Genomic DNA, 20,459 nt, shown 5'->3' on the forward strand with positions numbered 1-20,459 from the left:
TTGCTAATTTATGAATCAATACATTATCTCTGCTCACAAATCAATCATTTCTGAATCTTTCCTCTTTATAAGAGGATAATATTTTAAAGCTTTGTATATCTTACAAGCATCAAAACAAATTGATTTTCAGAGAGCTCAAACCTAGAGCAAAGAAGAAACAAATGCAAAAAGAGCAACTGTTCAGTATGAAGGAAATGGTCCTCTCTCTCTCCCGATCTGGATGTCATTTATAATGCTACACAAAACAGAACAGCAATGTTCTTCATAATGTTATAGTACTGCCATCTCATATCTTGAAGCATTATCCTCTTCCATTAAAACAATGAGAGTAATCAAATTTTTTTCAACAAATTGTGCTGGGACAATTGCAAAGCCACATATAAAAGAATGAAGTTGGACCCTTACCTCATATCATATACAAAAATTAACTCAAAATAGATCAAAGACCTAAATGTGAGAGCTAAAGCTAAAAAAACTCTTAGAAGAAAGCATAGGCATAAATCTTCATGACCCTGGATTAGGCAATGGTTTCTTAGATAATTACAAATGACGACAACAAAATAGATAAGTTGGACTTCAAAATTAAAAACTTTTGTGCTTCAAAGCACACCATCAAGAAAATGAAAAGACAACTCACAGAATGGGAGAAAATGTTTGCAAATTTCATATCTGATAAGAGACATATCTAGAATATATAAAGAACTCCTACAACTCAATAATAAAAACACAAATAACCTAATTAAAAAAATGGGCAAAAGAGGGGCCTGACTGGTGGCATAGTGGTTAAGTTCACACACTCTGCTTCAGCAGCCCTGCGTTCACAGGTTTGGATCCCGGGCAAGGACCTACACCGCTCATCAAGCCATGCTGTGGTAGCATCCCATATACAAAATAGAGGAAGATGGGCACAGATGTTAGCTCAGGGCTAATCTTCCTCAGCAAAAAGAGGAAGATTGGCAACGGATGTTAGCTCAAGGTCAATCTTACTCACCAAAAAAAAAAAGGGCAAAAGATATGAATAGACAATTCTCCAAAGAAGATATAAAAATGGCCAATAAGCACATGAAAAGATGTCCAAAATCATTAGTCATTAGAGAAATGCAAATCAAAACCACAATGATATACCATTTCAAACCCACTAGGATGGCTATAAAAACAGAAACAAAACAAGAGTTGATGATGATACGGAGAAACTGGAACCCCTATACACTGCTGGTGGGAATGTAAAATGGTGCAGTCGCTTTGGAAAATAGTCTTCCTCAAAAGGTTAAACACAGAGTTCCCACATAACCCATTACTATATGCTCTACTACCACATGATCAACTATCATATGATCCATTATTAGGCATATACCCAAGATAACTGAAAACACATATCCACACAAAAATTTGTAAACAAATGTTCATAGCAGCATTATTAATAATAGCCAAAAAGTAGAAACAACCTAAACCTAAATGTAACTGATAAATGATAAACAAAATGTAATAAATAAATGTATACATACATGGAATATTATCCAACAATAAAAAGTACTGATACATGCTACAACATAGATGAATCTTGAAAACAGTTGTTTAAGTAAAAGAAGCTAGTCACAAAGGACCACATATTATATGACTCCAAATGTCTAGAATAGGCAAATCTATATAGAGAGAAAGTAGATTGGTGGTTGCATAGGCGTAGGGGCTTGGTGGGAAATGGTGAGTCATTCCTAATGGGTATAGGATATCCTTTTTTGGGTGATGAATGTCCTCAAATTTGATAGTGGGGATGGCTGCATACTTCTAACTATATTGAAAATCACTGAAGTGTACACTTTAGATGGGTGAACTATATAGCATGTGAATAATATTTTAATAAAACTGTTATTTTAAAAAGGAATAATAATCAAATAGCACAATGTAACATTTAAACCATAACCCAGAAAATGAAAAATCTCTATATAAAACTTTCAGTGTTGTCTTGGATGATATAACAAACTTACTGAAAAATCGCAACATTCTGTTGCATGATCTGCTTTGGTTTGTTTGCTGATTCTGTTGTTTAGCAATTTGGAAATCTTATCATCAATCACAAGCCACTTCAACAGTCATGTGCTAAAAAACTATCTCCCTTCTAAACTGCAGTTTTCACTCAATGAAAAACTACATACAATAGAGACACTAATACGATACGAGTCATATGAGTCATGAGTCGGGTGATACTGTGGAAAGACTGGAGGTCGGAAGATCTGGTTTTACGTTAGTGCCCTACCATTTACTGACTGTGTGATCTTTGGTATGTCGTTTTACCTTTCTCGGGTTCAGTTTCTTCACTGGCAAAATGGAGATGAAAATCTTTGCCCTACTTACTTCACAGGGTTGTTGTGAGGACAAGATTAGAGATAGAGACAGAGGAGAAAAGAGAGAGGGGGGAGGAGGAAAGAGAGAGAGAGACTGTGAATGTGCTTTATAATCTATTTCCCATATGACTGTATATAGTATTTAAGTTTTAGCAGAAGACCGCTGGGTTTTAAGTTTAGAATTTAAGGTTTGACCTCCATTCAATCCCAACTCTCCCTTCATTCCTCCCCTTTTTTGCAAATTCTAACATCTAGAACTCCTCCCCCAGAAAATACTGAATAATCCCTAAGAGATCACATAGTTCTTTTCCGTAAGCCAGTGTTTTCCAAACTGTTTCTCGTGAAAAAGTAGTTGACAAGATATCATTTTTAAAAGGGTTCCATGGCCAAAATAAAGTTAAAGACTCTTCCAAGTCTTTACTATGATACTATGTGTGGTGAATCTCGGGGAGGAATATAATATTTTCTGTTTTCCAACTCATATGGCCCTCTTTCTCATGCAGTATTCCTCCGAACAGTTTGAAAATGCTTACTTCAGATAAGCATGAGGTACACACACACACAAACACACTCTCTCTGGTACTTTGAGATTCTCTGAATGAAAAGCAAACTTCCAAACATTGATTGAATTTTTTAACAGTGGCTATTGCTTCTTAGTAGCAAATTAGGTATATAAAGATTTGGATTACTCAATCACATCATTAGGCCTCCATTTAAGGTACTGCAGCCACAAACTGATGGGCCACTAGGGCAATAGTCACTGACTCAAATACCTTTAGCTACAAGCAGCAACTACTGTGTAAAGCTAGTGAGTATAAGACATCTGGGAAAGGCAAGAGAAGAGCATCTTTATGTTCTACTGTTTAAAAAAAAAACACTGTGCTGACCAAAAACAATATGTAAGTAAGCCACAAATTTGGATCCATTGTTTGTTGTGTTTCACTAAATTTCTAGCATACCATCAATAAAGACCATTCATTCATTCACTCATCTTTATGGTCACCTTCTTTTTGCCAATCACTGTTAACTTTTGTTCATTTTTATATCTTAGAATCTAAGACCCTGGGGCCCGGCCAGGTGGCCGAGTGGTTCAAGTTCTGCGTGCTCCTCTTTGGCGGCCCGGGGTTCGCGGGTTCGGATCCCAGGCGCGGACATACTCCGTTCACCAGCCATGCTGTGGCAGTATCCTACATACAAAAAAATAGAGGAAGATTGGCACAGATGTTAGCTCAGGGCTAATCTTCCTCAAGCAAAAAAAGGATTGATAGCAGATATTAGCTCAGGGCGAATCTTCTCAGCACAAAAAAAAAAAAAAAAAAAGGAATCTAAGACCCTGTGCAACCCTTAGACTGGCAAAGATGACATATAAACCAACATAATTTAGTAATACTGTGATGGAGTTATGAATAAAGTGTTGTGAGATTATAGAGAAAGGAAAATCGAAGTGAAGTGAGAGACTAGAGGAAATAGAGGGCATTCCAGGCAAAAGGGAATAATACTGTCAAAAGCATATACAAAGCAAAGAAAGTGAAATACAAAGTTCCTGGGCTGGACAGGCACCAGGAGACTCATTTATCTTGTGCCAGAAACTGTGCTAGATTCTGGGAATAGTTGCAATAAATAAAATACACTTTTATCAAAGAGGTCAGTCTAGTGGTGAAGACAAAAAAAAAGAAATTTAAGGATGGTAACAGTGTGATAAATGCTATGATAGATAACTTGCACAAGATGCTGTGGGAGTATAGAGTTGACTTTAGAAATGTAAGCATGAACCAAATCATGAAAGACAAAAGGCCTGTAGGCCATGCTAAAGGTTTTGGACTTTATTCTGAATTATGAGGAGCCCTGAAGTTTTTCAGGAAGGGAAGTGACATGATCAGATTTGTACCTTAGAAAGACACTGACAGCAGTGTGGAGAGCAGGAAAAACAAGCAAAAATACTTTTGCCAATATTCAGTTTTCTATAAAATAAACTGCAGACTATGACCAGATTACAATAAAAAGAACAAAAATATTTCAAAAAATTATATTCCACATATACAGAACCCAGGAAATAAGCAGATCTGAGACACTGAGTCTGCTTTCCATGAAGGAACAAGTGAAAGAACACAACAGGACAAAGAAAGAGGTCACGTGCAGCCCTCTCCCCCCGGCCCCTTTTCCCCTTCTGCGTGTTTGTGTCATGAGGGTTGGGGGTAGCTGGATGTATACAATGGTGAGTGGGAAAACGAGAGGGTAACTGCTACCAGGATAAGATATTTATAAACAGCTTAGCACCGCAGACTCCTCTTTCACCACCCACAAGGAAAAAGCTGATATTCAGGCTATTTTATAGGAAAGACCCTGTTAAGATAAGAACCTGAGAAGGCACACTGGACAACTTTTGAAGTAGAAATCAACAAAGTTTGTTTCACTGAGTCATCAAGGTCATACCTTCTTCCAAGAGCATACAATCTGATTGGGGTGTTTCCATCTCTGACTGAAAGAAATTCTTCCTTGCTATTAGGTTAACAAATAACCCCACTTCTCCAATCTAATACACAAAACTACTATGGAACGTACTAAACTCAAAATAATCTTTTTAAAAATCTTGTAAATTTAGGGTATCTGTGAAAGGTTTGTGATTTGCTAAACAGAAAATCGTGTCACCTAGGGAGAGGTATAATTTAAAGAGGGCTTGCTTTTTCCTCCCCTTTATTGTTTGAATCTACCAAGATAAAATACCTTTAACGCTAGTACAATTAAAACTTAGCCTTACAGAAATTTTATGTCAAGACATCCTGCTACCAGTGAAGGCATTTGATTTCCAATTAAGTTGTGTTGATCAAAAAAGGAAAATGAACACTCATCTTGCTTTAGAACACGATGAGATTTTATGTATTTATCATGCATGCATTTTACTTAACAGTGAATTACCTATTCCATTTATCCTATAAACTCTAAAAGCAAGACATTGTTTTCCGAGGACCACATTTAAAAGTCTTTCTGTTATGCTAATCATTGGTCCCAATAAAACAGAGCTCATCTTAATAGACCTGGTGAATCAGAGGTGGCAAACTGGCAACCCAAGGGATGAATGTGGCCCACAAACAGGTTTTCATTGGTCTGGACAGCCTTTGTTTGCTTAATTAAATTAGCCGTCAACATTGACAAATTGGAAGACTTCATATAAAATTCAGGTATCCACCTTCTTTTGGAAATCCTGAAGATACGGTAACACTAACCCCAAACTGTAGCTCAAGTTAAATACCTGCTGTCTGGTTTCCCGTTTGCTACTATGCCCAGTCAGCTCCCTGCAATCATATATGGTCCCTGCCCAGATTCTATAGACTTATAAATCTGTGACCCCTGAGATACCCTAACTATAGAAAATCTGCTAACTAGGAAGAGGAAAATCAGAATTTATTTCCTAACATAATGAAGTTGGTCCACTGAGGTACTGACTCTGAATATCTGAACTCTATAAATGAAAATGCAATGCTATGCCATAGAATGTTGTGTGTTATGTTGTTTCAGCGCAGGAAAAAAAGTTGCTGTCAAAGAGTCCTTTCCTTCTCTCTATTTTAAATACCCCTGAGATTTTACAATAACTCTACCAAGTTACTCTTGATAGCATGGGACCATTAACTTCCATTAACTTTAAATAATAAAGAAAATTTTAGGACACTATAATTACACATACAGAACAGTTTTCTCAGTTAAGTAGATGTAGAATATATTAATATCAAGTAATATCCTAACTCTTAAATAATATAGTTGTAATGGACATGGCTTTTTTTTTTTTTGAAAGATTCGCCCTGAGCTAACATCTGTTGCCAATCTTCCTCTTTTTTTTCCCTCCCCCAAACCCCAGTGCATGGTCGTATATCTTAGTTGTAAGTCCTTCTAGTTCTACGTGAGCCACCGCCTCAGCATGGCAACTGAAAGATGGGTGGAGCAACTGGGAAATGAACCCAGGCTGCCAAAGCAGTGGGAGCACAGAATTTTAAACACTAGGCCATCAGGGTTGGCTCAGAAATGGCTTTTTGAGAGACATTAAAACTTTTAAAAAAAATGAACTGTTTCTTTCAGCTTTCTCAACCCCCACCACAACTATACTGTTTCGTTCATGAACATATCTTTTCATAAGAAATTAAGAATATGTCACTCAATGTTTTATTAAGACAATATGCTTGTATTACATAAAATTATGACTTTGTACTCTCAGTCTCCGACCGGTCGGAACCCTTGCTTGCTGTAAGGTATATAATGTCTTTCTTTCTTTTTTTTTTTGTGAGGAAGAGCGGCACTGAGCTAACATCTGCCAATCCTCCTCTTTTTGCTGAGGAAGACTGGCCCTGGGCTAACATCGGTGCCCATCTTCTTCCACTTTATATGGGACGCCGGCCACAGCATAGCCTGACAAGCGGTGCGTCGGTGCGCAACCGGGATCTGAACCGACGAACCCTGGGCTGCCACAGCAGAGAGCACACACTTGACCGCTTGCCCAGGCCCGCCCGTATAATGTCTTTCTTGATGACTACTCAACTCTCCTTCCCAGAAGCTACCTCATCTAAGCTTTCCCATCAAGATGCTACAGGATTTTCAGTGACAGGGGCTGATTTTACAAATAAATAATGTGTAATCGCCTGAGAGTGAGCTGTTCATGTAAACAGCTGCTTTTTGTTGACAATAACTTTAGTACTAAGCTTCAGTTTTTCACATCAAGGGAGAATAGACAGGTTGCCAGAGAGTCGTGGGAAGATGCTCCATGCTTACTTTGCAAGTATCAATTTTACTTGAAGATAAGCAATTTACATTTTTCTAGACTAGAATAAAGATACATTATGAAGTATAATGTAAAATTCACATGAATTTAAAACATAGATTTGCTCCCACCCTGATTTCCTCACTCTATTTATGTCTCTGCTACTAGGTTATCTTCTTAGAAAAGTCTGAAAAGCATTCTCCTGAGTTGTCAAGTTGAGTATACATTGTAGAAAGAACTGTATTGAAATGGTTAATTTTTTTTTTTTTGGTGAGGAGATCAGCCTTGTGCTAACATCTGCCAATCCTCCTTTTTTTTGCTGAGGAAGACTGGCCCCAGGCTAACATCCGTGCCCATCTTTCTCCACTTTATATGGGACGCCACCACAGCATGGCTTGCCAAGCACTGCGTCGGTGCGCGCCCGGGATCCGAACCGGCGGACCCTGGGCCGCCGCAGCGGAGCGCACGCACCCAACTGCTTGTGCCACCGGGCCGGCCCCTGAAATGGTTAATTTTTTCATTAGATTTTTGTGCTTAGAGAAACAAATTTCACTTACTTGGAAAATTAATTTTAACAAAGCAAACTATTTGCCAATTATGTTGCATCAATAAAGCACCGTTATCTAACATAAAAGAATTTTCAGTTAACACAGCTGGTGGAAACTCTGAGTTTTTCTGTGATTACTGTGTAGTGTGGAAGAGCTAAACATTTTTACAAAATAAATGACACGACTGGATATATAAGGTGACATGAAATATAATATGACATGTCTCGATTTGGTTAGCCATGGTATTTCTGGGCCAGAAACTAAGAGAGAGGTGTGTGGTCCTAGAAAGGGCTCTCAAGGATCATTTAGTCTACTTCCCTCAATACATATATGAGGAAAATGAAGCAGACACTGTGTGATATTTACATGAGTATGTAGTATGGGGGCAAAAATAAAAATATAAATACTCATTTTATACCACAGTGTGCAAAGGAAACTTGAGAGGTCGAGTCCATCTCTCTCCTGTAGAGCAAGATCCCTAGAAATCAATCACAAATCAAAGAATATTTTTAAAAGAAGGCAATTCCCCAATTTCTTAGTTACATTTAAATGTCTAACACAACTTTTATTTAAAATAGTAATTTTTATAAACACTAAAATCCATTTTGATATTGGCTGAGAGGGTTATGTCTCAAGATATTGTAAAGATTAACAAGTACATCTTTATGGATGTATGCTTTGGTATGCTAAGATGCAAAGATGATCAAGATATTTTATTGTACGTTTTTGACATTAATTTTTTGCAAATATATGCACATTTCTTCTAGTAACTATAGGTCTTTAATGTCTGTTCTTCATCTATACTAATATTCTTCAATACTTAATCCTTCATCTTTCCTAAGTGCATCTTTTCTCCCAGAGGTTATGATGCAAGATGGCTGGAACTAAATCAATTGTTCAAAAAGCTTTCTTCTTTATAAATCAACTCAGTGGTTTATTTTCCCTCACATGTTTGATTTTAAACACCACTTCCTTTTACAATCTCCATTTCATGCCACCGTTTGTGGCTTTTTCTATTACTGCGTTTACTACTTACTACTGACCCTAGTGGATTACTCATGGCTGGTGTAGCATTGTCACAATAGGAAAGCAAAGGTGGCTGCCCTGATAAGAACTATTCAACAGGGAGGAAGTAGGGAAAAATCTTTCCCTTTTAGCTAATCCATATAAATATTTCCTTCTATTAATATGGGTAATCAAAAACTGACTATATTTGCAAATAATTATTTTGAAAAATATAAAGTCTTAGGAATAGGAAAATACTGGATACACTACTTCATTCTAGAAGGAATTTTCAAAAGCTATTTTCAATTATTTTGTTTCGTTTGAAGATACTTAAATAATTTTATCTTAACCCTCTTGTCAATTCTGGATTCTATATACTCCACCTGAAATAGAAAGGAAAGAGGTGAAATGAAATTGGGAAGACAGTGGTAAACAGAAAAAAGGTATATATTATGGGAACTGTAATGGAGGGAATGTTTCTGCTTTGTTTCCTGGCAGAGTCAGAGGACCATGAAGAGAGAAATCAGCCACCTATAAGATGGTGATAGCCTTTTGGGAGAGCCCTTGTATTTGCTTCTTTCATCTATTTACTCAGATTATAGACTAGGACCTAGTTTTGACCTTGCCACTCTTCCTAAGGTACTAATTAAACATTGTACTATGAGTTGAGATTGAAGCTGTAATTGAAACACGAGGGTGGGTACTATAACAGGGAGAAGGCAAATACTCTTGTCTTAAAGTTTTCAAAAAACAGTAACTAATAATCATATTTCATAGAGGTATGATAAAGAGCAAAAAAATATCTTTCAAGTCCCTATACTCAGCTTCTACCAAAGACATGAATCCTTGCCAGCAAAGTGAGAGGATCTTTTGATCTGGTGTCCTTTGGGTGCAGGGGGTGTCATTAGGGTTAGAAAAGCCAGGTTAAAACCATTCTGTGAAACAGTGGTATGCTGGCGCCTGGTCATACTGGCTTGTGACAGCTGAACAAATTTTTATTAATTTGCGAGACAGTTGATGTTACATTGCTTGAAACCAGTCGTGGTGGAAGTATTTATATTTACACCAGGGAAATAGAGAGCTAGTTTGCCCCTACCATCGTATGGAAGACAGCAGAGTGCTTGGGATAGGCTCCTAGTTCTGTAACTTACTGTTCATGTGACGTCAGGAGAGTCACTTTACTTCTCTAGATCAGTTTTTTCAACTGGTAACACTTCTAGTATTGTACCTTTTGGGGGGACTAAAGACAATAATAGGTGTAAAGTACTCAGCATATAGAGTAACAAGCAAATTATAGCACACTATCAATGCTAGCTGTAAATTGTCACATATTGATGGTTCATGTGACTTTGCCCTTAAATTTCAAAGCAATTTTAATGGAATAACAGAGGAGCAAAGGTCCTGAAAAAAACGTAGTGTCAACAACTTCATAATAATACAAGTATATGGAAAACAAGTACGCTTTTTTGGTTCATTCTTCCCTAGCTCAATGCAAAACTTCTAATTTAGCATACACCTAATTTACTTGACCTTCTATATAAATATAATACAACTAAAAAGTGTTAGACAAGTACTATGATGTCAAAAAAGAACCCCATGCTTTTGGTAAATATTAACCCTATTGTATAAATGTAGGGCCCAGGCTCAATTTGTGAACAGCACCCTCTGGAATTGTGCAACACAACGGCCTCTTACAAAGCTATCAGAAGCCAGACCTTGTAACTGATCAGGAATCTCAAACTGACAGTGAACACAGCCCACAGAGATGTTTTATTTGAATAGAACAGAGTTTTTTTCTTCTTGTTTTTGTAAAATCTGAATGTAAGTGCCTTTAAGAGATCAACTTAAGCCCACCACTCCCCATTTCTTATATCCAGTAAAGTCTGGAGGAAACTAGAAGCAAGCTTTTAAGAGTCCTCTCCCAGTGAAGTCACACAGGATGCAATTAACTTCTCCAGCAACTGAATTGTAAGAACGTGTAAAGAGTTGTCTACCAAGGAAACTTGTTACAGACTCAGCGCTCAAGATTTTTATGGGGGTCTGGTCACCTAAGCATCCCTATGCCTAGCACATTCTAAAATTCCAGACTCCCAAAAGGAAAACAAGTGTTCAACATAAAACATACTGTTTGCATGGTTCAGGCACAGCAAGCTACTCTTATAATTTAGGGATACTTTTATTTCGGTGTAGGAAACTGTTTACCAGTCAAGTTCCCAGACGCCAGGCTAGGGCTAATCTTGCAAGCAGGCCTTTCTAAAGACAGCAGAATCAAGCCTGCTATTAACTACTTTTGCACACCTTTCTTTAACTTTTCTTTCTTGACAGCCAGAGGGTAGCTTCAGCCCAGGGTCTCTACCCAATACCCCAAAGCCTTCCTTCTCTCACACAAAGCTCCCAATTTACCAACCACTAATGACCCCCATTGCTCCAGTTTTATTAACAAATAAGAAAATAATTCAACCTTTATCTTATCTAGCCAAAAGTTGACTTATTTTCCCAGTGTTATTAAATATCACTCTACCAATCAGAGCTTCTAGTTAGCATGAGCTAGTCAGGACTTACACTGAGCTATGATACCTGCCAGAGGTGGAAAACCAGTCACTCAAGCTGTCCTTTGGCTTTATCATGTAAACATATAATTTCCATTCGACTATTGGAAATAATGAAAATAGTTCAAGGATTCCCGTTACACCCTGAAGACCCTTCTCATCTCTTACGTCCCCAACCTTGTTCAACAATGTGCTGGAGGCTGGCCCCATGGCCTAGTGGTTAAGTTCCGCTGGCTCCGCTTCAGTGGCCCAGGTTCAGTTCCCAGGTGCAGGCCTACACCACCCATTAGCAGCCATGCTGTGACGGCAACCCACATACAAAATAGAGGAATATTGGCACAGATGTTAGCTCAGGACAATTCTTCCTCAAGCAAAAAAGGATGATTGGCAACAGATGTTAGCTCAGGGCAAATCTTCCTCAGCAAAAAAGAAAAAAAAGCAATGTGCTGGGTCTAAAGCCATACAGATTTGATATCTAGGTTTCCCAGGGATGGGCAGCCACCAGGAAGTAGGGCTGAAAGTGCACTGGCTGCCAGTTTACTCTCAAGAGTACCACTAAGGATCCACTTCTGACCCACTGGTGAGGATGACCCTAGACAGCTTTCAGCATTCTCTCATCCCAGACCCCTTCTTCAGTACCTAGGAAGCACTACTTTCCTGTAAAGGTTCACAGCCAGAGAAAACAGACATTCTCAGTTTCTGTCAGGTTTAAACATACCCAAGTGTGGGGGAGCTGCGGGCTACCACCGCTGCCAGCAACAGGCTGAGCAGGGTTCAGCAGGCTCCATCTGGGATTATATTCAAGTCCCGTAGCCCATGCTCGAGGCCATGAGCCATCTCAAGGGCTTAGGTGCCTCCTGAGGAACCTACTGCCTGGACCAGGAAAAACTGAGTCCTAGAACCCTGACAATGATGAAGCAACCAACTGGGAATGACCAGAGGCTGAGCGTTGCCTTGGTTCCACTGTGGTAGACTTATCTGTGCCTGGAAAGTTTAGCCTTATTCTGACAATCTGTGCACTAAACAGGACCACAGTCACTCTCCAACAACAATACAGATTGCCTATCTTAGAAGGATCCAGACTGTGAAACTCGGAAGACTGTTAGCTAGGGTTGGCAAGGCCTTGAGGGTGGGAAGCCAGAGACCAGTGGGCTACTTGGCCATGCTGGTCCCTTTGTGCAGCATGTGTCTGAGTCCTGAGACCAGCTCTGAAGCTGCTGCTTTAGCTTTACAGCGGGGGAAGGGAAGGATGTATGACATCATGTTATAATTAACTCAGATGCTGAATAGGAATTTAAGCATATTTTATGGAGGCCTTGTTCTGATGAATCTCCTTTATTTGATTAAAGTGGCTTAAAGGGTACATTTGGCATTTGTTGAGAGCATTCTCCCAAATGGTGGCATTTGAAGTACAAGCCGGCTAGCATTGCTGGTGCTATTTAGAAGTCTCAAGCAACTCAAGTATAGATTTTATCTCCTCAAGCTGGAATGGGTTAAAATAAAGATTGTAGAGCCATAGGCCAAGCAGTGTCAACCCTCAATCTGTGGAGCTGCTGCTGCTTCTGAACCGCCTTCCAGGGAAATGAGAGCACATTCATTTTGATCTAATGGTGGGAAATCTCTTTCTCAAATGGCAAGGCTTGGGTAGGACTTCAAATTAAAGAATATTGATAAATAAATCTCAGGCATCTCTTTCAGTAGTAACAGGTAAAAAAGCAAATAGCATTTTTATAATTATCATTTATTTTAAATGAGGGAAAGTCCTGTTCAATCAATTGCAATTTCCACAAAAAGAATCACAAAATGACTGCCAAAACAGGAATAAAAAGAATAGCTGATCTTTTTTTTTTTTTTTTTTTTTTTTTTTTTTTTTTTTGTGAGGAGATCAGCCCTGAGCTAACATCCGCCAATCCTCCTCTTTTTTTTTTTTGCTGAGGAAGACGGCCCTGGGCAAACATCGGTGCCCATCTTCCTCCACTTTACATGGGACGCCGCCACAGCATGGCTTACCAAGCAGTACTTCAGTGCGCACCCGGGATCCGAACCAGCGAACCCCGGGCCGCCGCAGCGGAGCGCGCGCACTTAACCGCTTGCACCACCGGGCCGGCCCCCAATAGCTGATCTTTTTATTAGTGTTTAGTACCATCTTAGCACATTTAAATAAAAAGTGAATGCCCATTAAAAAAAAAGAAGCAGTAGAAAAGGTTTCTTCTAACAAGGGAAAATAAATAGCAAGATTAAAATTATTTTAATCTTAAAATAAGCTTTACATGATAGCTTCAAAAGACTGGTTCGATTCCATGTCATTTATAATAAACAACAAAAAATCTGCTGGCCACAAGTCCAAAGAACTGTATTGTAGCAAAAATGCTAAAATAGGGCATGCCCTACAGGGCAAATGGAACCATGCAGTTTTACCCAGCCTACAAACAGATTTTCAATCACGGAAAAGGCCAAGTTGAATCTAATGCATTATAAAAACCTGTACAAAGTTCATTTAACCAAATGTAGTCTGCCTTTATGATCTCAACACTATGCCCTGCAGGAAAACATCAGCCAATTTCTTCTCAAATACTTAAGTGGATTTCGAAGTTTATTAAGCTCCAGAACACACAAAACTATGTGCTAAGTGTCTAAAATGAGCAATTTGGAAAGCGTTACTCATATCATTCACATCATGATTTGCTAACCTTGAATATAATTTTTTAAATTGCATTATTTTCTTCTTTAAATGAGTGCTTAAATATTTATTTGATGTTAACTAACAATTTCAGTAAAGCATTAAAAAGTTCATGAGCAAGTATCAAGCCTAGGTCCCCAAAATGCCTATAGTGGCCTAAGCAAGCGGGGAATGTAACACGATAGGCAGAACCAGGGATTGCATGCTCCATCTAAGGCATTCCAAATCAAACAGAAAACACAAACAGTGTGGGCTACACAACACTTGTCTGTAGGCTGGCTAACAGGCCACAAGTTTGTCACTCCCAAATGACAGCCTAGAACCAGAATCTGAAGCTTTTTTCCTAATACAGTTTTCTCCTGCCTCAGTCTATATAATAGATTCCTTACCGATTTTGATTAATGCAAAGTAGTTTACATATAAGCTATGACCACTCCCTGGAGATTTCATGTCACATATTCACATGTCCTGGATGTGAGTTAACTATACCAAATAAATAATTGGAATATTTTAAAAAGTCTTCTTTTTTGCTTTTTATAAGATTGCAAATAACTGTCTTAGTTACATAAAAATGAAATCACACTACTGAAGTGGCATTTTACCTGCTTAAGAAATCGGTCAGATGCATTGCTGTGCTTGGCTAATACACTTGGCAGAGAAGGATTAGCATATTCAAACTGAGGATTGTAGGTATAGTCAGACTTGAAGAATCTCAGTTTTTCTTTCTCCAAGTTTGTGGGCTTTATAGCAGTCAGTATACAAAATTTCTTTCCAGAAAAGTCATCTCCTTTTTCAAAACTTCTAGACAACTGAGGCTGAGGCTGCAGCTTTGGCTTTGGAAGAGTGGAGAAATGGCATCGCTTGACCTTGTTTTTGAGTTTAGGTGGCAGTACGATGCTGTTCCCTGTAACAGAGATATCATGTGTAAACTTCACAGGACCCAACACTGAACTAGTGAGAAAAAGTGCAGGCTGCCGTTCTAGGCAGTACCAAGTACCACTGCTCATCTCAGGCGCTGGGGCTTTCATCTTGCGAAGATCTTTACTACGAGAAGAGCTAGGAGATTTGTTGGGTTTTCTACATCTTTTGGAGTAGGTGGAGGAAGATTGTTTTTGTGAATGATGCTTTCTCTCCTCTTTGCTCTGTAGTAGGACATTATAACTACTGGTTCCAGTTGTGAAAATGTCCTTTAGGATTCCAGGAGATAACTGTGAAATGCTTCTTTTGCTATCAATGATCAATGACTCTTCTGCATTTAGAACAGACTTCTTAGCAAGTTCTTGCTCAGGCCAGTGAAGCTTTTCTGTTAATAAACAAAATCAAAACAAAAGAAACAACAAAATACCAGATGAAGCAAATTTCTTATTATATGAAAAGTATTTTGAAGGTTCTGTAAACTTTACAATTTTGCAAAAATCTTTAGAAAAGACATTTTAAGTATTAAAAGGATATATTACTAAATTTTGGTCATGCTAGACACTGTCACTCCTATATGAGTGTATATATACGCTAAATTATTTATAAAAATCCTCAGCTTCAAACCATTTAGATGATCAAAGTCTAATACAGATGTGAGATAATACATATAAAGAATATGAATACTCAACTCTACCAAAGAATGTGGATCTCATAGAAAGGATAAGGTTTTCAATAGTATAACCAATATCAAAGTAAAATCCAAGACACTTTCAAAACCAATACAATCTTGAAACCTGACACTATATTCAAGGGTAGCCATCAGTAAAAGGACAACACTGCCTCACCTATCTCAAAAACCATTTTTAAGATTAAATAAATGATACGTGTATGTTCAAGCATGTTTTACTAATGTCACTCAATATTAATTGGTTGATTGTCTTAATTCTAGGCTACAGGTTAAAATTTAAATCAAGTTTTTTTCTTGCCAAGTCTGAAAAAAATTCTAACTACTTTTACATAGATATCTGTATATCAAATGGCAAATTAAGGAGAACTCAGCTTTGCCTTTAGACCTCAAAGTGCTTTAAAGAGGTAAATATCACTTAATATATTGTTGCTCATGAACTGCTTTAAAACTGTGTTGATTCGCATTCTCTCATTCCACAAATCCATGGAATACTACTAATTAGGTACATGGCTCTGAAAAACATCTGTATAAATATATTGTTCCTGCCTTCAACTAGCTTCTAATCTGGCTCTGAAGGCAAGGCAGCCCTAGGAAGATCTCAATAATACTACAAGGTAGTGTAAGTTTAAATGTGAAAAACAAAAGATACAGACAATAACCTAGAGTTCAGAGAAGGAAGAGAGCATTGTGAAGAGAAACAGATGTTGAGATTTCAGGAAGACCCTTAAGAGCTTTCAGATTCAATTTTAAACTGACAAAGTGTTTGAGTTTGTCTTAAATCCTGCTTATCTGAATGAGACTCCAGCCCAAGCCCTCTCTATAAATCTGACCTCTGACCCAGTCTGCTTATAAAGCTTTTCTAAATCCTGTCTGCAAAAGTGACATAATATGATTCTCTCAACAAGTTCTCTTTTCCAAGTCTCACGGACCCTTACACCTCTAGCCCTCAACCTTTGGCTCCTGCTATGGAAGCAATTTCAATGTTAGCTGACTTAGCTGCCTGCCTTGCCAAGAAAGAGACAATTTATTTTATTCCAATTTTTTGTCATTCACTCATTCAAGATTAGACATTCAGGTATCCTTTTTATAATAAGTAGTAATAATTCATAATAACAATAATAAAATAGCAGTCACCATTTGTTGACACATTTATATGAGTTTGGGATTTCACCAAAAACTATACATGATATATCACTTAAGCCCCAGAGATGTTAAGTAATTTGCTCAAGGTTATATGACAAGAAAATAATAAACGGCAAACTGTGATTTGAACACAGGTGTGTCTGATTACAGAGTCCATCCTCACTCTATGACCAATAGATAACAGAATGGTCATTCATTCAATTACGAACAGACATTCAGTATTCAAGTCTGGTACATGCACAGCACTGCACCTTTTCTTCCTCTGTACAGGACATGGCACCGAAGTAAGACAAAGTAATCTGAATAACTGATGTACTAAGAGAGGTATGAGGACCATGTTTTATTCATCTTTTTCTCTCCAATATCTAGCATGGGATCTGGTAGCCTGAATAAATGAATGAATGAATGAATGGTATGATCTTAAAACATGCCATTCTCCAACCATTCTAGATAAACAGGTGTTTAAATAGTTCTGGGACCATTCTATATTTCTATGAGATCACTGTAGAAGTGGAAATATAACAGGGAAGACCCTGAACCAGTGGTTCTCAACTGGGGGCAATTCTGCCCCCCAGAGGACATTTGGCAATGTCTGGAGACATTCTGGTTGTCATAAGTAGGGACGGGTGCTACTGGCATCTTGTGGGTAGAGGCCAGGGATGATGCTAAACATCCTTCAATGCACAGGACAGCCTCCTACAACAAAAATATTTGTCCTAAAATAATGGCAAGGTAGAGAAACTCTGCCCTAAATGTAAGTTTTAAAGCGCTGAAATCATAGATTTTAGGGTAAAGAAACGGTACCAAGTCAAAAGTGGATAATAAACAATCCAAACATGTAGGTGGATAATAAACAATCCAAATATGTAAGGTACTTAAAAGTCCTTCTAGTTAGCATTTTCTAGGCCAACATGTGAAGCTGGATTCTGATGGCTAAAAGATAACACAAAAGTATGCACTTGCAGGGGCTAAATAAAATCTCTACTACATGTACAAGTTGCGAGGTAGGAGCTAGACTGCACAGGGTCATGTTGAAGGTTGACTGCACAAAGAAGCCATTCAATAAATGTTAAAGACCGACCACAAGTAGACAGAACAAATGAACTTTCATCAAAGGCTGGTAGGTCCCAATTCCTCAGGGGTTTCAGACTTGAGTGTTGCCATAAGAAAAAGGGGAAAAGTTACATCAAATTAAAATCAATGAATAAAACTACTCTGAAGAATTTCTAATTTTGATGGTTTATTACATGTACATTGTGTTGATTTTTTAAAAGATGAATATTCAGTGTAAAAATGCTTTCTTTGGTACCTAAGACTCAGTAGCTCTATGACCAAAGAGCTGAGCTCATAGAATTCTTTTGTTTTGTCATAAAGTATGAGTGACCTCTAAATTAATGATTTTGACCCATCCCAAACAACCTATACACTTCAGGATACTAAAAAAAAAAAGTCCTAACCCATCTGCCAAAACACTCGAGGAGGAGTGCAGGATGAGAGAGAAGTGACAGTGTGTGCATGACAGAACCCCTTCCCCCACCCTGGAGGTGCAGCATTTCAGTTCACTTCTTAATTATCTACCTGAGATGCTTAGCATCAGTCCTTTTTAAGCTCCATCTGCTGATGAGTAAAGTTTGAGAGGGCCAATGGTGTATTTATTTAATAAACTCCAATCCTGCCAAATGCTAACATCCCATGAAGTTCATAAAAATGGGGCAGGTGGTCCTTCAAACAACTCATACAAGATGGATACAAATTAATTTCTCAGAGTCACACTAATCTTATTTCAGTTGTATTAAAAAGTATTAGAAAACTTAAAATACTGCTTTTGTAATTTTAAATACTACAGTTTAAGAAATAATGACTTTTGGGCCGGCCCCGTGGCTTAGCGGCTAAGTGCATGCGCTCCGCTGCTGGCGGCCTGGGTTCAGATCCCGGGCGCGCACCAACGCACCGCTTCTCCGGCCACGATGAGGCTGTGTTCCACATACAGCAACTAGAAGGCTGTGCAACTATGACATACAACTATCTACTGGGGCTTTGGGGGAAAAATAAATAAATAAATAAATAAAAAAAAAAGAAAAAATGACTTTTAAACATGCATAAGAACATAATAAAAGGCCAAGAAGAAGACTGCATTTGAAACATCCTATTCTCCCAACTCTCTTTTCCTGAAAAATTAACACTTTTTTAAAGTATAAGCAGGCTTCTCTGGGGTAAGTATAACTCATTTTCCCTCAGGAAAGTAATAAAGTAATTAAAAATCATACTTTCTCATATTAAAAGCTATTATATAATGTAACATTTTAGCCATTAGCAATGTGCTTCACTATAACCTTGGAGTAAATAAAAATAATTTGTTGATCAAAGACATCATTCACCCCAACTTGATTACCCATATTGAGGGGAAAAAGGGAAATAATATTACATTAAAATTGATACTCAGTATATTCACCTATTTGTGAATATACTGAAATTACCAACACAATGAAAGCTAAATTTGTATCTAGAACAGGAGAAAAGGATACCAGGATTCCTGGCTTCCATTCCCAGCTCTTTCAATGTCGTCTCTGTAATATGAGCCTAATCACCAAACCCATCAGTACCTCACGTGCCCCAACTAAAAGAATGAGAGAGAAAGGGGAACACTCCTCACTAAACAACTGTGAATAGGTGAGGTTTCACAGTGATTATCAGCTCCCTAGCTGAAAGGAAGATTAGATCACCAGAAACAAAGCCTGGTGGAAAATACCATGCAAACAATTTTGACTCACAAAATGGCAAATTCATATGGTTCACTAATACTTATGAAACCTGAGAACCTGGGATAATTTTACACCACAAAACGATAGGTTGCTTGATTACAAACAGAAGAAAAGGCAAACACAACAAACTAATCCCTGAACAAGATAAATACTTTAATTTTATCAAGTAGTTCATCATCACTTAAAACTCAAATGATACATCTATCATTGGAAAGGGTGAATAAATTGTGGTATGTTCAAACAACAGAATACTCTATTGCAATGAAAAAGAACAAACTGAGGTTACAAGCCACAATATAAATGAATCTTACAGACAACATTGAGCAAACAAAACTAGATCAAAAGAGTACATACTGTATCATTCTATTTATATGTAGTCCCAAACCAGGCAAAACTAACTTAACGGTATTAGAAGCCAGAATAGTGATTACCTTTGAGGGAGGGGTTATAACCTGGGATGAGGTACCATGGTATTGAGTGCTAGAAATGTTCTATATCTTGTTCTGGGCAGTGATTATACATGTACAAATTCATCAGGCTGCACATTTAAGACTTATGCACTTCATTGAATGTAAGCTACATTCTAATTTTTTAAATGGTATATAAAAATCAGTATCTTTAAAACATTTATTGCCCAATTTGTCTGCATTGTAACAGATAATCTATTAATTATAATATCTCTAAATTCAACATTACCCAATACAGTTTCTCAACTGTAAGTGAAAAAAAAAAAGAGATGAAAAGGCACTGCTAATGTCATTCAGGAATTGAGAAACTTGATTGTACTTCATGATTTCTAAAAATGTCACAGTCCCAGTTAGGAGCACTTCAGTGTTATTAGTAACAATGATTCTAATAACGTGACACTGCTGGGTTTTGGTCAGAAACTATCGTGTGCTATTTTTTTTTTTTTCACAGTTAGAAACATGCAGGGTATTCTCTAATGCCAGAAAATGACGGTTGTGGTAAAAGAAACAGCATTAAACATCATCTAAAACAACAGCGAACATGCTAGAAAACAAACTTCCCCATGGCTTTCCACTGAGGACGAAGACAAAACTCCTAACCACGGCATAC

The 20,459-nt window shown here is 37.8% G+C and overlaps 2 protein-coding genes across 8 annotated transcripts in view; one reads left to right on the forward strand and one right to left on the reverse strand.

The window, feature by feature from the left end:
- The window catches only part of ANLN (anillin, actin binding protein), a 124,704-nt gene that overhangs the window by 28,931 nt on the left and 75,314 nt on the right, over positions 1-20,459 (forward strand). The gene's annotated exons all lie outside the window — the stretch shown is intronic.
- Positions 1-20,459, reverse strand: part of MATCAP2 (microtubule associated tyrosine carboxypeptidase 2) — a 56,518-nt gene that overhangs the window by 16,851 nt on the left and 19,208 nt on the right. For 4 of the 7 annotated variants that reach the window (XM_058528267.1, XM_058528222.1, XM_058528258.1 and 1 more), the window contains exons 2-3: positions 14,474-15,174; positions 8,056-8,115 (exon numbers count right to left, since the gene is read on the reverse strand). In XM_058528267.1, the coding sequence (XP_058384250.1) occupies positions 8,056-8,115; positions 14,474-14,899 (486 nt within the window). In that variant the 5' untranslated portion in view covers positions 14,900-15,174. The remainder of the gene's footprint in view (positions 1-8,055; positions 8,116-14,473; positions 15,175-20,459) is intronic. The other 3 variants (XM_058528276.1, XM_058528231.1, XM_058528240.1) reach the window with 2 other exon arrangements.

Source organism: Diceros bicornis, chromosome 3 (assembly GCF_020826845.1).
Source record: "Diceros bicornis minor isolate mBicDic1 chromosome 3, mDicBic1.mat.cur, whole genome shotgun sequence".
In the NCBI taxonomy this organism is placed as follows: Eukaryota; Metazoa; Chordata; class Mammalia; order Perissodactyla; family Rhinocerotidae; genus Diceros; species Diceros bicornis.